General features: G+C 54.2%; 2 protein-coding genes across 2 annotated transcripts in view; one reads left to right on the top strand and one right to left on the bottom strand.

Annotated features, from left to right (window-relative positions):
• Positions 1 to 1,513: 1,513 nt before the first annotated feature.
• TSPO2 (translocator protein 2) lies at positions 1,514 to 4,209 on the bottom strand. Its single transcript, XM_006776310.2, has 4 exons — positions 4,127 to 4,209; positions 2,710 to 2,902; positions 2,204 to 2,345; positions 1,514 to 2,006 (listed from the first exon to the last, which is right to left on the bottom strand). Exons 2-4 carry the CDS (start codon positions 2,880 to 2,882, stop codon positions 1,806 to 1,808), a joined length of 516 nt encoding a protein of 171 aa, XP_006776373.1. The 5' UTR covers positions 2,883 to 2,902; positions 4,127 to 4,209; the 3' UTR covers positions 1,514 to 1,805.
• A 2,350-nt stretch (positions 4,210 to 6,559) lies between these two features.
• Positions 6,560 to 14,347, top strand: part of UNC5CL (unc-5 family C-terminal like) — a 12,380-nt gene continuing 4,592 nt past the window's right edge. Inside the window, exons 1-7 of the mRNA XM_006776309.2 lie at positions 6,560 to 6,668; positions 9,634 to 9,858; positions 9,975 to 10,035; positions 10,919 to 11,338; positions 12,012 to 12,312; positions 13,329 to 13,591; positions 14,243 to 14,344. Coding sequence (XP_006776372.1) covers positions 10,957 to 11,338; positions 12,012 to 12,312; positions 13,329 to 13,591; positions 14,243 to 14,344 — 1,048 coding nt within the window. The 5' untranslated portion in view covers positions 6,560 to 6,668; positions 9,634 to 9,858; positions 9,975 to 10,035; positions 10,919 to 10,956. The remainder of the gene's footprint in view (positions 6,669 to 9,633; positions 9,859 to 9,974; positions 10,036 to 10,918; positions 11,339 to 12,011; positions 12,313 to 13,328; positions 13,592 to 14,242; positions 14,345 to 14,347) is intronic.

Genomic DNA, 14,347 nt, shown 5'->3' with positions numbered 1-14,347 from the left:
GACTCCCCCGGGCCTTGTTTAGGATTTGGGCAGGTAGCCACAGCAGCAGTCATATCCTGCTACCATTAGGGCTTTAAAACAAGAGGAGATGAAAACAAGAGGCGGGAAAGATGAAAATAAAAATGCCAATGAGAAGGTGTAGAAAGAGAGAAGCAAGAGAGAAGGCTGGACAAGAAGCTCCTATTGAATTCACTCGTCACACCAGAGCCTTAAATCTCTTCCTTTTTGTTTTTTTTAAACAACATTTATTTCTTATTATAATAGTTATTAACTGATGTAAAAAACTAACAATATGAGTATATGAAAACAAAAAATGATCTATAATATTACTTATATTAGTCACAAAAGGCCTTAGTACGGCATATATAATCTATACTAATAAAAGGGTAATATGCTAATTAGACCAGACATCTTCCAGACAAAGCCATGGTGGTGGTGGTGGAGGCTGAGGCAGAGGCAGCTAAGGGCAATCAGGCTGGCATGGGAGAGCAGTTAGGGGTGATCAGGCCAGCAGGGGAAGGCAGTTAAGGGCGATCAGGCCAGCAAGCAGAGGCGATTAGGGGCGATCAGGCAGGCAGGCAGGTGAGTGGTTAGGAGCCAGCAGTTCCAGATTGGAGAGGGATGTCCCGGATTGGAGAGGGTGCAGGCTGGGCTGAGGGACACCCCGCCCCTTAGTGCACAAATTTCGTGCACTGGGCCTGTATTGTATAATATAATATATCTTATAACTCTATTATATATTAAACAAGAGGCCCGGTGCACAGACTCGTGCACTGGTGGGGTCCCTCAGCCTGGCCTGCAGGGATCGGTCCAAAACCAAAACTGGCTCTCCGACATCCCCCAAGGGGTCCTGGATTGCAAGAGGGTGCAGGCCAGGCTGAGGGATCCCACTGGTGCATGATTGGGGCTGGGGAGAAACCCCAGGAGGGCTCCAGGGAGAGTCTGGCCCATCTTCTCCAGTCCTGATTGCCCGGACACCAGCAGCAAGCTAACCTACTGATTGGAGCATCTGCCCCCTGGTGGTCAGTGCATGTCATAGTGAATGGTCAAACGGTCCAACAAATGGTTGGACACTTAGCATATTAGACTTTTATTATATAGGATATGGTAATTAATATAATTAACATAATTAACATAATTAATATAATATCCTAATTAAAATAAGTTATTAAGTAAATTATAATTATGAGATATGTAATATAATATGTGATTAATATAATATTTAATAAAATATATAAACTTGACATGTAAAATTATTATTCTTTTTTACTTTTCTGTTTTGCTTTTATTCAACTTTCCAAAAAGATTTTTTTCAGGTAATTAAAAATCAAAGTCTACATTTTGGGGTCAGATTTGGGAGGGCATGGGAGTGGAGTAGAGATGGCATGTCACCCTCCTCATACATACGTTCATACATTCCTTCACATGTGCACACTTATATACAGGCACACACTTCTATTCCACTCTGTGGCCCTAGACATCATTCACTCAAACATGCCCTTCATATCACATCTCCAAAGTTAGTCTCAGCGTTTTATTAATTGATATTACTAAATTAATACTTATTAATATAGGATTTATTATCTTTTATTAAGTGTAAAATAAGTTTCTTTCCTCTTTCCCATTTCTCTGAATTCTAATGAAAACTGGCACCAGGGGAGTGAGGACAGTGGCCGCATTGGGGTGAATCACCTTCAGGGACTCGTCAATGCCTGGCCACCTCCCACTCCCCCCAGATCCCCCAGCCTGCTTGCAGTCTCTTCCACCCTCCCTGGCCTTCCCCTCCTTCCCTGTGCCCCGGTGCCTCAGTCGCTCTTCTCCACCTCGGGCTGAGGCTGGTGCTCTGGACAAAGACTGTCTCTCCACAGGCGGTAGGTGATGGAAGCGGAGACAGTGAGCCAGGCCAGGTAGGGCAACAGGAGCAGGGCGGCCAGCTTGTTGATGGGGTGCCAGATCAGCGCCGTGGTTACCACCAGCCCGTAGAGCAGCAACAGGTGCAGCAGGGCCTGGCAGGGGGCAGGGTGGTCAGGCAGGCTGGCCTGAGACCCGGGGCCCCGACCTTTCTGCAGCACCCTGGACCCCCTGAGCCCAGTTCCTGGGCTTTGTGTACTCCACTGGAGCTCGCAGTCTGCCCACCTGACCTGCCTGCCCCTGACTGACCTGCTCCTGCCTTACTCCCACTGCTGAGCTCTGTGCACCTTACCAGACCAGGGGTGTGGGCTGCGAAAAAGAGAGTCAGGACGGTCCAGCTGATGGCAAGCTGCACAGCATAGAGGCCGAGAGGCAGGGCCAGGTGCCGCCCGAAGCCCCCTCCCAGGTCCTTCCACACCAGGTAGGAGGCATAGCTGTGAAGAGATGGCGGTAGGAATGCTCACAGGCGGATGTTCCATGGGAAATGGAGGAAGCCCTCTGCCATAAGGGCTCCTGGTTACAAAGAGAGACCCCTTGTGGGCTGAAATGAGGGTGGGTATGTCTAGGCATTCTTTGATGGCTGGGAGAAGACGGTGGGGGCAGTGGGCATGGTGAGGTGGGTGAGGCAGGGGAGGCTTGGAGAGGACTGGCTGGAATCCTAGGCAGGCATAGAGGGACCACATAGAGGCAGGCTGGGCGCCATCCCTTTGGAGGTCAGTGTGCAGCAGTAGTTCAGGGGCAGGGGTTGTTCCCACCCCAGTGGATACCAAGCCCGGGGCAAGAGAAGCGGGTGCTCACCCTATGATAGAGTAGATGGCGGTCCACACAAGCAGCAAGATTTTGTGGGGTGGGCACCAGGGCAGTTTCCTCGGGCTGTCACACCAGCCAGACATCCTGTGAGGGGCGAGGAGCCAGACCAGGATGGGCCCCAGGAGGGGCAGGGCCACAAAGATGGCCCCTTGAGGCCACATTCTCCTCCAGGAGGCAAAATCTAGGGGGCAGGAGGGGGTGCAGAGAACATGCTAACGGTGAGCCTTCCCCTTAGACCTTTCCTTGTGTCCCTCATCTGCTTCCTCCTCCGTCTGACACCATTCCCTGGTCTGAGCACCACCCCCCGCCCCCCATAGGAGGTCTAGGCATGGAGGCTATGGCCCCTGCTTGGACACCTCCCATCCTTCTCCTGTGGGCCCTCACTGCCCAGCCCCTCTTCTGGTTTCCATGGACTTGCTTTTCCCACCCCTCTCCTCTGGCACTCGGAGGATACTGTCCGGTATTGATAACGGCTTCTGAGCTAAAGCCTCCTCTCCTGCAACGCGGATCTGAATCCTGGAGCTCAGACCCACGCGTGACCATCTTTTGTACCTCCCACGGCAGGCGGCACCTGGCCAGGCCCTCGACGGGGACAGTGTCTTAGACTGAACTCAACAAGCTGACATAACGGACCCGAAGGGAGCCTAAGATCCCTGAGGGTCTTTCCTAGTCAACAATGGGCCAGCCCATCTGCTGGGCTTATCTTCCTGGGCCAGACGGGCACGTGCAGGGCCCGCCCAGCCTGACCTGCCTGAACGCAACTCAGCGGAGTGACACTGGGGGATGTTTTCTCTGAAGCCTCAGGTCTCCCCTCCCCCTCAGGGGCTGGGGGAGAGTCTCCCTACATCTATCCTCTTCCAGAGGTTCGGTGCCACAAACACACACGCCCCGATTTCTGTGGCCTGACCTTCGCAATGAAACAGCCCCCTGATCGTTTATTTGCTGCACGCTCATTTGCATGTTGCTGTGAGGCCATTCCCACATGGGACGATGAACAGACCCTCTCCCAACCAAGGCCCCACCCTATCATTCTTCTCATTTGCACCTGATATGTCAGCCCCTCCCCCCCTCCATGATAGACAGGATTGAAAGGGAAAAACCGGTGGTTATTCTCAGTGTTCTGGGGTGACTGACTGCCCACTCCATACTCTCCTGTCAAGGGCCCTGACCACGTCCTGGGGGTTCCGGGGACAGGACTGACCACCCTGCCTGCCTGTGCATCCTTTGATTCATCTGTTTTTGCTCCCCACTGTCTATTTGTTCATCTTCTGCCTTCCTGTCTCTCTATCTCTGTGCTTTCTATTGTTCTATCCAGCTTTGGAGGCCCCCCTCCCACCCCACCTCTTTTCTCCTGCTCTCCACCATTCCCAGTGCATCCCCATTCTCAGGCCTGTGTTCCCCTTACCTCAGGCAACACCTCCCAGGCTGGGTACTGGACGGACGATGTGTGAAAGGCAGAGGCAGGTGGGGGAGGGAAAGGGCAGCGTAGGGCTCCCAGGGGCCCGCCTTTCACCAATGATAAGGGTGGTGGTTTTGGCTGGGGAGCCCAGGTTGTTGCCTGCATGGCCCTGAAGGGCTCTCTCTGGCCGGGGTCCCCTGGTCTGCTGGTTGTGGCCTCTGGGGAGGGCCCCTTGATGGGTGATTGAAGCTTTGGTTCTGTGAGAGCCCCATCTCCTGAGACAGATCAGTCCCAGCTGCATCCCGTGAAGCAGCTCTGTGTCCACAGGGGTGGAAGGGACCCTCAGATGTCTCTAGAACCTTCCTGTAACTGAGATGGAACCCAAGTGCCATTTTGAGAATGAATTCATGATACATGGACACAGCCCCTGGTTGTAGCCTGCTGGTCGGCAGGGCCTTTCCTGGCTTGGGCGTCAAGCTTGGTAGGTCTTTCACAAGCCCCTAGAGCAGTGGTTCTCAACCTTCCTAATGCTGCGACCCTTTAATACAGTTCCTCATGTTGTGGTGACCCCCAATTTCATTGTTACAAATTGAACATAATTAAAGCATAGTGATTAATCACAAAACAATATGTAATTATATATGTGTTTTCCGATGGTCTTAGGTGACCCTGTGAAAGGGTCGTTCGACCCCCAAGGGGTTCGCCACCCACAGGTTGAGAACCGCTGCCCTAGAGCTTTATGACTCTGAGGAGACAGCCTTCCATGTGACTCAGACGGGCAGGGAAAAAAAAAAAAAGACATATGTAATACCCTTTGTAATACTTTAAGCAATAAAAAAAAGAAAAGAACTTTTCCCGGGAAAGACTGACAGCTCCCCTTTCATCCCATCAGTCTTCTGATCACTCACTGTCCCTTGCTTGAGCTTTAGGTGTGAGGTCCCCTTCCAGGCTGGCTGCTCTCCACCTTCCTTTGCCCACCTCTCGACTTTGGGGACCCTGGGAGCTGTTTATCCCACGCTCTCACCTCCGACCGCCGGCCATCTTGTGACCACATGGGGGTCCGCCGCCTGCCCCGGAAGGCAGCAGAGGGGTGGGGTTGCAGTCAGAAGCTAGAGAATCATTAACTGAGATGAAAGTGGCAGTTACCTATTTTTTAGGGGAGACAATACCTGGGGGGCTGGGGGTTTGCAGTGGTCCCTCAGTTGCAGGAGGCCAGGCCATGGCTGTAACAGTTACCACGCACTGAGCACCCATTTTGTGTCGAGCTCTTTAGACTTATTAGCTCAACAATGACAATGATCATCCCTCACAAGATAGACATGGTCTGCATTTGTCAGACAAGGGGTTCAGCTCAGAGAGGTTGAGATCCTGGCCTACGATGACCTAGCTGGCAGGTGGGTCTGGATCCAAAATGCATCTTTTCTCTTAGCTGGTCCACTCATTCAGTCAGCAAGTCTCTGTGGAACACTTGGTCTGGGTCAGGCTGTGCCAGGAGCTGAGGACACAGCAGCAAACAGCTTTAAAAATCCCTTTTCACAGGGAGCTTTCATTCCAGCGCCACCACCTTTCCTAGATGGACTTTCTCAGGAAGGACTCGGGTGGCAAACAGCCTGAAGTTCCACTCTCCCTGTGTCCCTGCCAGCCCGGAGTGTGGGCGGGGTATGGGTCCACCCCAATGCCACCAGCAAATTGCGATTCATTAACCCTCTCTGTGCCTCTCTTTCACTCTGTGCCTCTCTCTCTCTGTCATCCCACTGGCAGCACCTGGGAGCTCCTTAGAGATGCAGAATCTCACACCCCCAACCCCAACCAATGGGACCAGAACCTGAATTTTAACAAGATCCCTAGGTGGGCCTGGCTGGTGTGACTCAGTGGTTGAGCATCGACCCATGAACCAAGATGTTGTCGGTTCGATTCCTGGTCAGGGCACATGGCCGGGTTGCAGGCTTGATCCCCACCCCACTAAGGGGCGTGCAGGAGGCAGCCCGCTGCTGTTTCTCTCTCATCAATGCTTCTATCTCTCTATCCCTCTCCCTTTCTCTCTCTCTCTCAATAAACATATTTTTTTAAAAAGGTCCCTAGATGGTTCATGTGCACATTATAGTTTGAGGGGCTCTGGTTAAGGTTCCATCCTCTAACCTTCTGCCATTTTAGTAGCCTCTGGCTGGGGCAGGGCACTCACCAGCAGAGGGCACTGTAGGGAGGGCGTTCTCCTGCACCAGGCGTTGCTGCCTGTACCCAGGTTATCTCCTCTCTGTCCCCTCCCATCCAGACCTAACTGGCAAGTCCCCTGACTCCTCGGGCTCCTCGGCTCCCTGACCTCAGCTGGACTTTGCCAACAGACAGGGATGGGCTCCCCACCCCCCCAAAGGAGGGTGGCTGGGAGGCGGGTCTCTGCCGGGAAGCATGGGCCACTCCTGCCTGGTTCCCCGCCCACCACACTGTCTGCTGGCATGGTGACAGGGTCTGGCTGACCGCTCTTTTTCTCAGAGAAGAAACTACTGTTCCCAGGTACGCTGGCAGCCACTGGGAGCACCTGCCTGCTAAGGTGAGCACCGCCCTGGGGCAGCTGGGGTTGGGTGGGCATTTGGTGGGGCCCCTGAGGGCTCACGGGAAGAGTCAGGCTATTCAGCCAAGCCTGCAGAGTTGAGACCTTCTGCTGGAGGAGGCGAGGATGGAGGGGCGTGGGAGACGGCCACTGCCCAGTGGGTGTGAGGACCATGGGGTGATGCTATGCACTGTGGACAGGTGTGCTCTGCTGATGAATGCTGCCCATCACTGAGGTTTGGAGCCATCCATGTTGGAACTTTTTTTAAAAAATATATTTTATTGATTTTTCACAGAGAGGAAGGGAGAGAGATAGAGAGTTAGAAACATCAATCAGCTGCCTCCTGCACATCTCCCACTGGGGATATGCCCACAACCAAGGTACATGCCCTTGACCGGAATTGAACCTGGGACCTTTCAGTCCGCAGGCCGACGCTCTATCCACCGAACCAAACCGGTTTCGGCCATGTTGGAACTTTTTATGTCCCTCAGTCGCCGAGATCTGTCAGGGTTGAGTGGGTGTGGTAAGAACCAGTGCCTGCGGGAGGGGCTGAGAGTTTCCTCAGCTCTGCAGCAGGGGCCTGGATCTTCGCGAGGGAGGAGTGACTCCCTAGGGACAGGCCATGGTAGCATTCCAGGACCTTCGTCGTGGGGAGCTGGGTCTAGGGCGAGACACTGGAGGCGAGGATAGTAAGGAGTCAGGCGCGGGGCTGGGAAGCTCCGGTCTCCATCGAGCTGGTTGCTGTGCTGTCCGTTCAGGACCCTCCTGGGGAAGGAGGATGAAGAGGGCTGAGGCCTGGAGACAGCTGTCAGCCTGGGAGACGGGGCTGAGCTGGGGAGGAGTTCACCCGCTCCAGGCCGGGCAGTGAATGGGATCCAGGTGGGCAGCCCAGAGGGCTTCGGGGGTCAGTACATACCGACTGCTCCAGGTGGGGAGGCCGGGCAAGAGGCTCTGCTGAGCCACAGTGGGGTGGAGAGGACTTGGACTCTGGTCTTTGGAGGCCCAGGAAGGCGGTTGTTATAAAACAGCAGAGCCTCACCCTTCTTCCACTCTGGTTGGCCCAGCCCCGGCCACTGGTACCTCGATGGGCAGGGGTGGGGGTGCGGAACCGAGGATGTGCCTTTGGCTCCTTCTGTTAGTTGTACTTTATTTTCATTTCTTTCTCTTCCAACGTCATCTCTGCTAGAAATGGAAAAGAGGCCTGGGAACCACAAGAGGCAGGAAGAGAAAGGGAGTGTTTCTAGAAGTCCTGTCATCCCTGCTCATCCTCCCTCTGCCTCCAGTTGTGTCTCAATAATGTCCCCTCATCCTTGCTGTGGGGAGAGAAGTTGGCTTCCTTATCTGTGAAATGGAAATAAAAATAACAGTAGCTCAAAAGGCTGCAGGTGAGAGAGGCCACGGAGAGCGCTTTAATGCCGTGTGCAGAACAAAGCCCTTATAATTGCAGTTATAATTCCAGTTACCTCTAATGTGGAGGATCCCAAAGGCATGGGTGGGACATCACGGGAAGCTTGCTGCCCAGCCCCATTCCCACAGGCCTGGGTATTGCCAGCTCACCCGCTCCACTTGTGTGCCCTGCGAGAGGCCTGCAGCGCTGTCCGCACAGCTGGGGCCTCAGAGGGAACAGCGCCCTACCCTCCCTCCCTGTGTACAGTCTCAAGGAGGACACAGGGAGACAGACCCATCCAGTCCTCAGTCCTCAGGATAGAGGAGCTTCTGCCCCCATCTGGGAGGAGCTAGGAAGGGGGCTTAGGCTCTATGGGCGCCGTGGAAGGAAGGAAGCAGGTGGGCAGTGAAGGAGCAGAGGCTGGGGCGAGGCCTCAGCTCCCCGTGGCTGGTTTGAGTGAAGGGAGTGGGGAGAAACGGAGGCCAGACCCTAGGGAATCAACTGTAGAGTGAACGAGTCCTATTCCCCCAGAAGGTACTTGAGAGCCAAATACGAAGCCATCTTTGGCAAGACAACTTCTCTCAGTGCCTGGTACACAGCTGGTCTTCAGAAATATTCATCTGAGTGGGGAAAACAGTGGAGGGAGATTTCCGAGGCCCAAGACTATGTAGGGCCGATGAGCTGGAGGAGGGGAGGGGTCCAGGTGGGAAGAAGAGGCAGGTGGGGAGCACAGGTGAGGGGTGAAAGACAACAGCCAGAGGCGAGAATGAATGAGGTGTGAGGAGCTCAGTCTGGCTGGAATGGAGAGTGTTGGAAATCGAGGAGGAAGAGGGAAGGGAGGATGGGGAGGCACCATTTCTGGGGGGCCTCGGATCGGCAGGCATCTGTGCAGGAGGTGCTGGAAGGCGGTCCCAGTCCAAAGCCCTGCTGCTGGTGTAGCCGGACAGCCGGGTGAGCCGGGGGTCAGTACAGGCTTCAGCTCCGCCTCATTCCAGTCTCCCTGGAGGCCCCACCTGTGTTTTTCTTTCTCTTTTTGTTTTCACTTTTAATTTTTCTTACTCCTGCGAGCTCCCTTCCGACCTTTCAGGCAGAAGGAGGGGCATAAATAAACAAGCATGTTTGGATAGCGCTTCATCATCTATGAATGCCTTCCATGTGAGCTCAGGCCAGCCTCTCGATCACTCTGAGAGGTGATTTTCCCCCACTTGTAACGGCCTTTAAAAAGAACTGCAGCCGAAACCGGTTTGGCTCAGTGGGTAGAGCATCGGCCTGCGGACTGAAAGGTCCCAGGTTCGATTCCGGTCAAGGGCATGTACCTGGGTTGCGGGCACATCCCCAGTAGGAGATGTGCAAGAGGCAGCTGATCGATGTTTCTCTCTCATCGATGTTTCTAACTCTCTATCTCTCTCCCTTCCTCTCTGTAAAAAATCAATAAAATATATTTTTAAAAAAAAGAACTGCAAAGTTAATAGGAAATCCATGCCTGGTGTGAAAAACTCAGAGGAGACTAGAAAAAGAGTTTTAAAAAATGGAAAGCACTGGTTCACACCTTCCACCCCTCAATTTCTCCTCTTTCAGTGACGGCCAGGGAAAGCTGGGGTGTACCCTCCCAGACCTGTATGTCCAAGACAAGGGTCACAGTACATGCGGCGGGCGACTGAGCACTGGACCCAGAGCAAGTCCCGAGGTGATGTGCAGTGGGTGTAAGGAACGCAGACTGACTGGGAAGGAAGGATGTGAACTGTCGCCCTAATAATTTTACGTCGATTACCTGCCAGCATGATACTATTTTGAATATAGTGGGTAAGATGGAATCTATTATTAAAATTAATTTCTCCCGTTTCTTTGCACTCTCTTACTGTGGCCACTAGAAAGTGTGAAATGATATATGTGGCTCACATTACGTTTTTATTGCACAGCGCTGCTCCAGACCTTTCGCTACAATTCATACCCGGCCTTGGCAAAAGGAGGTGTACAGCTGTGAGTACGCAAAAGAGTTCGTTCTTGTATTATTTATTTATTCGTTACTTGCATTATGCAAACCTACTTTTGCCCACTCCTGTATACACACCCATAAATATGTATCTATACTTCTATATAGTTTCGTTATTTACGTGAGTGAAATCAGAGGATGTCTACTTCTGGTGAATTGCTTTTCTACATAAAGATTTTTTTTCTATATCAGCACGTATAGATCAAGGTAGCTACTCTGACAGGTGAGGAAACTGAGGCACCCTAAGCAATATGACAAGCGCACTCAGCCAGTGACCAGAGTGCATTTGAACTCACATGCTCTGAAGACCAGCTCTCTCTGCCTCAGGGGGGTTTAGTTTGAGGTTTAGGTCACAAGGAGCTGCTGTGGGCTGAGTAAGAGAGATGGTGACGTTCTGTTACAGCAGCGGTTCTCAACCTTCCTGATGCCGCAATCCTTTAACACAGTTCCTCATGTTGTGGTGACCCCCAACCATGAAATTATTTTTGTTGCTAGTTATAACTGTCATGTTGCTACTGTTATGAATCGTAATGTAAATATCTGATATGCAGGATGTATTTCCATTGTTACAAATTAGAGCTTAGTGATTAATCACAAAACAATATGTAATTATATATGTGTTTTCCAATGGTCTTAGGCGACCCCTGTGAAAGGGTCGTTTTCCCCCCAAAGGGGTCGCGACCCACAGGTTGAGAACCGCTGTGCTACAGGCACTGCCCTGACTGAGGTGTGCGGGGCGCGCATGAATATAGACAGTTTGCTCTATCATCACAGGCATTTCGACGCCAAGTCTTGGCCTCTACGACATTGAAAAGGGTTAGCCAGGCACTGACTCCTTTAACCCCCTGCCCTTGGCCTTGGTTGTTTCAGGGGTGCAGAGGAGCTGGCAGCATCCAGTGACCAGGCAGATGAGCTCCCATGAGAATTCCTTCCAACCTGCCCAGTTCCTGCTGCTGGTGGGCATTCCGGTGGCAAGTGCCCTCCTTCTGGTCCAATGCCTGCGATGGCACTGTCCTCGCTGGCTGCGGACCAGCTGGAAGCCGGACAGGCAAGAGGAGCTAGTGCCTGATCCCACTCCCCTACCCAAAGATGAGTCCCCACACCAGTACCCACCGGCCGTCCTGTCAGAGATGGCCGCCTTCTACCGGGAACTGCACACGCCCACCCAGGGCCAGACCGTCACCCGTCAGCTGATGCACAAGCTGCTGGTGTTTTCGGCTCGAGAGGTGGATCACCGCGGCTGCTGCCTGATACTGCGGGACACGGGCATCTCGCTGCTCATCCCGCCAGGTAACACCGCGAGCTCACTTTTCAGCGTGGAGCTGTTCAGACTGCGTGTGGCACAGGGCACCGCATCGAAGGGAACAGCCAGACACCTTCCTACTTTTGAAAATTGTTTACATTAAAGAAATACATTTTTATCAATATCAGAGAGGAAGAGAGGAGAGAGATAGAAACATCAATGATGAGAGAGAATCATTGATTGGCTGCCTCCTGCACACCCCGCAACGGAGATCGAGCCCACAACCCGGACATGTGTCCTGACCAGGAATTGAACTGTGCATAGGTCGATGCTCAACCACTGAGCCACGCTGAAAATTGTTCACATTTTGAGTATGACTTCGTTGACCTCAAAGACAACTTCCCGGCAGGTGGGATTAAGGTGCTTGCTCTAATGAACAGGCCTCCAATAAAGGGAAGGGAAAGTGGAGGAAGACCACTTCTTGCACATTCACTCAGGCCCTGTATGGGCCAGCGGCGGCCCTGCATGGGAGGTGGGTGACTGGCCCAGGATTACACCACACGTCAGCTCACAGTTGTCTTGTCTCCATCTGTACTGCCTTCCATGTGGGCACCTGGACTCCCATCCCACCTCCCCTCCCAGGCTGGCCTGGCCTCCCCTGGGGCAGGGTGTGCCTGCTTGTCCATTTGTCCAGCCCATCCCAGCTCTCCGTCTCCCCAGGTGCTGTGGCCATGGGCCGCCAAGAGCGGGTGTCACTGATCCTGGTGTGGGACCTGTCGGATGGCCCACCATTGTCCCGAACCCAGGCGCTGGTGAGCCCTGTGGTGGCGTGTGGACCCCATGGGGCCTCCTTCCTGAAGCCCTGCACCCTCACCTTCAAGCACTGTGCGCAAATGCCCGGCCACGCCCGCACCTTCAGCAGCAACACCAACCTGCTCGACGTTAAAGACTGGAAGCCCCTGGGGAAGTCAGGGGTCCACACCTCCCTGGATGAGTGTCGCATCCAGCTCTCCCACTTCAGGTGGGCACCAGCCCCTCGGCCTCTCCTTTCTGCCCCCCTTTTCTGCCCACCCATCTTCATCTCTGCCCCTTTATCTGTCCCAGGTGGCCTGCAAATCCCTTATTTCCCCGTGTCCCTTCTCGGTCCCTCTGTTGTAATGTGTAGGACAGCTCGTGTCACTCCAACCCTGTCCAGGACTGCACCCCTACCCCCTCATGGTCTTTCTGCCGGTTTAGGAGGCCTGACTTCACCCCAGCCCTCTTTTTGGAGGGGCCCTGTCCCATCGCTAACTTTGTCTCTCTAAGATTGTCTATACCCTGTGCCCCTGTTCAGGGCTGTCCCCCAACTGCCTAGGGCACGTTTGTCCCCTCGGATGCCCTAAGACACCATCCCATCTCTTGTCTGTCCTTAGTTCTGTCTTTCTTTCCTTCTTTTTGTTAATCCTCACCTGAGGTTTTCTATTGATTTTTTTTTTTTGAGAGAGTGGAAGGGAGGGGGAGAGACACACAGAGAGAAACATCTATGTGAGAGAGATACCTCTATTGGTTGCCTCTACCAGGGCCAGGGATCTAGGCTGCAACTGAGGCACATGCCTATGATGGGAATCAAACCTAGGATCCTTCAGTCAGCAGGCTAATGCTCTAACCACTGAGAAACCGGCTAGGGCAGCTCTGTCTTTCTAGGATCTTAGGCCCTTCTTCCTCTCCTTCTCCTTGCGACCCATTAACCAGAGTGGGACCAGCCATCTGTGGGCCCTTCCAAAGCCTGGTGGCCCTGAGCCCGCTGTCCCACTGTCCTATGCCGAGATGTTTGAGGGCTCTTCTCCACACTCTGATGGTCACTGCATGTGACTCACTTTTCGTCCCCCTACCAACTCTGCCTGCCCACGTCCTCCCTATGCACACCCTGGCCTGCTCTCTTGGCTCCGTGGAGGCCCCCGCAGAGGCCTCTGGCACAGCAGGAGCTGGGTGGCCAGTGTGCTGGCATCCCAGTGTCCCCTGCACCAGTCCCTGCCACTGTCTCCCTCTATTCCGCAGCCTCTACACGTGTGTGCTGGAGGCACCCTCGGGCCAGGAAGCCCGCAAGTGGCTGCAGCTGGCGATGTTCTGCTCGCCGCTGGCACCGGGGCAGAGCCACCTGCAGCTGCGCGTCTACTTCCTCAACAACACGCCCTGCGCCCTGCAGTGGGCCCTGACCAACGAGCAGCCCCACGGCGGGCGCCTGCGTGGGCCCTGCCAGCTCTTTGACTTCACCGGGGCCCGAGGGGACCAGTGCCTAAAACTCAAGTACATCTCTGAGGGTGAGCGAGGCCTGGACAGGGCAGGAGGGAGCCCCACTTGAGCAAGGGGTCTGGGCCTCCCCTGGGGTTTTAATGCGCGAGCCTCAGGTTCCTTTCAGAGACTCGTGGGCAGGCTCCAGGGGGGCCCTCGGGCTTCTGCTGCTGCCTCAAGGAGTCCCCAGGCTCTGCCCACTTCCTTTGTCTGTGGCTCACTCAGCCCTGGTCCCTCCGTGGGAGGACAGGGTGATGCAGGGTGAGAGGAGGGGAGGAGAGGCCTGGCACCCCCAGGGGGGAAGAGGTGGGGAGGCTTTTATTGTTCCACCCGGATGGAGCTGGTGTGGAGGGGGTCCCAGTCTCCTCTGCTTGGGCCTCTTTCCCATGTGGCCTGGGCTCTGGGAATTGCCCCTGGGACCTAGGGCATTTGCACAGGCACACATGCGTGGCTGCTTTGGGAGGTAGTGGATGAGAGGGTGGGGGTTACAAGACGGGGATCTGCGAGCTGTGTGTGGTGGTAGAAGGAAGGCCACTCACAGGGTCCCCTGCCCAGGCTCTGGAACTCCCATTCACTTGACTTTGCTGCTCCTGGTCCCTCACCACTGCACCCCGCACAGCGCCTGCCACCCCGTGGAAGGCCCTGCTCTCTGAGGCCTCCGCTCTCGGTCCCCTCCCCAGGTTGGGAGAACGTGGATGACAGCAGTTCCCAGGTGGTTCCCCATCTTCACATCTGGCACGGGAAGTGCCCCTTCCGCTCCTTCTGCTTCCGGAGGAAAGCAGGTA

This window comes from Myotis davidii, unplaced genomic scaffold (assembly GCF_000327345.1).
Source record: "Myotis davidii unplaced genomic scaffold, ASM32734v1 scaffold167, whole genome shotgun sequence".
Taxonomy (NCBI): Eukaryota; Metazoa; Chordata; class Mammalia; order Chiroptera; family Vespertilionidae; genus Myotis; species Myotis davidii.
The sequence above is the reverse complement of the archived record's forward strand: the minus strand, read 5'-3'. Positions and strand labels throughout refer to the sequence as shown.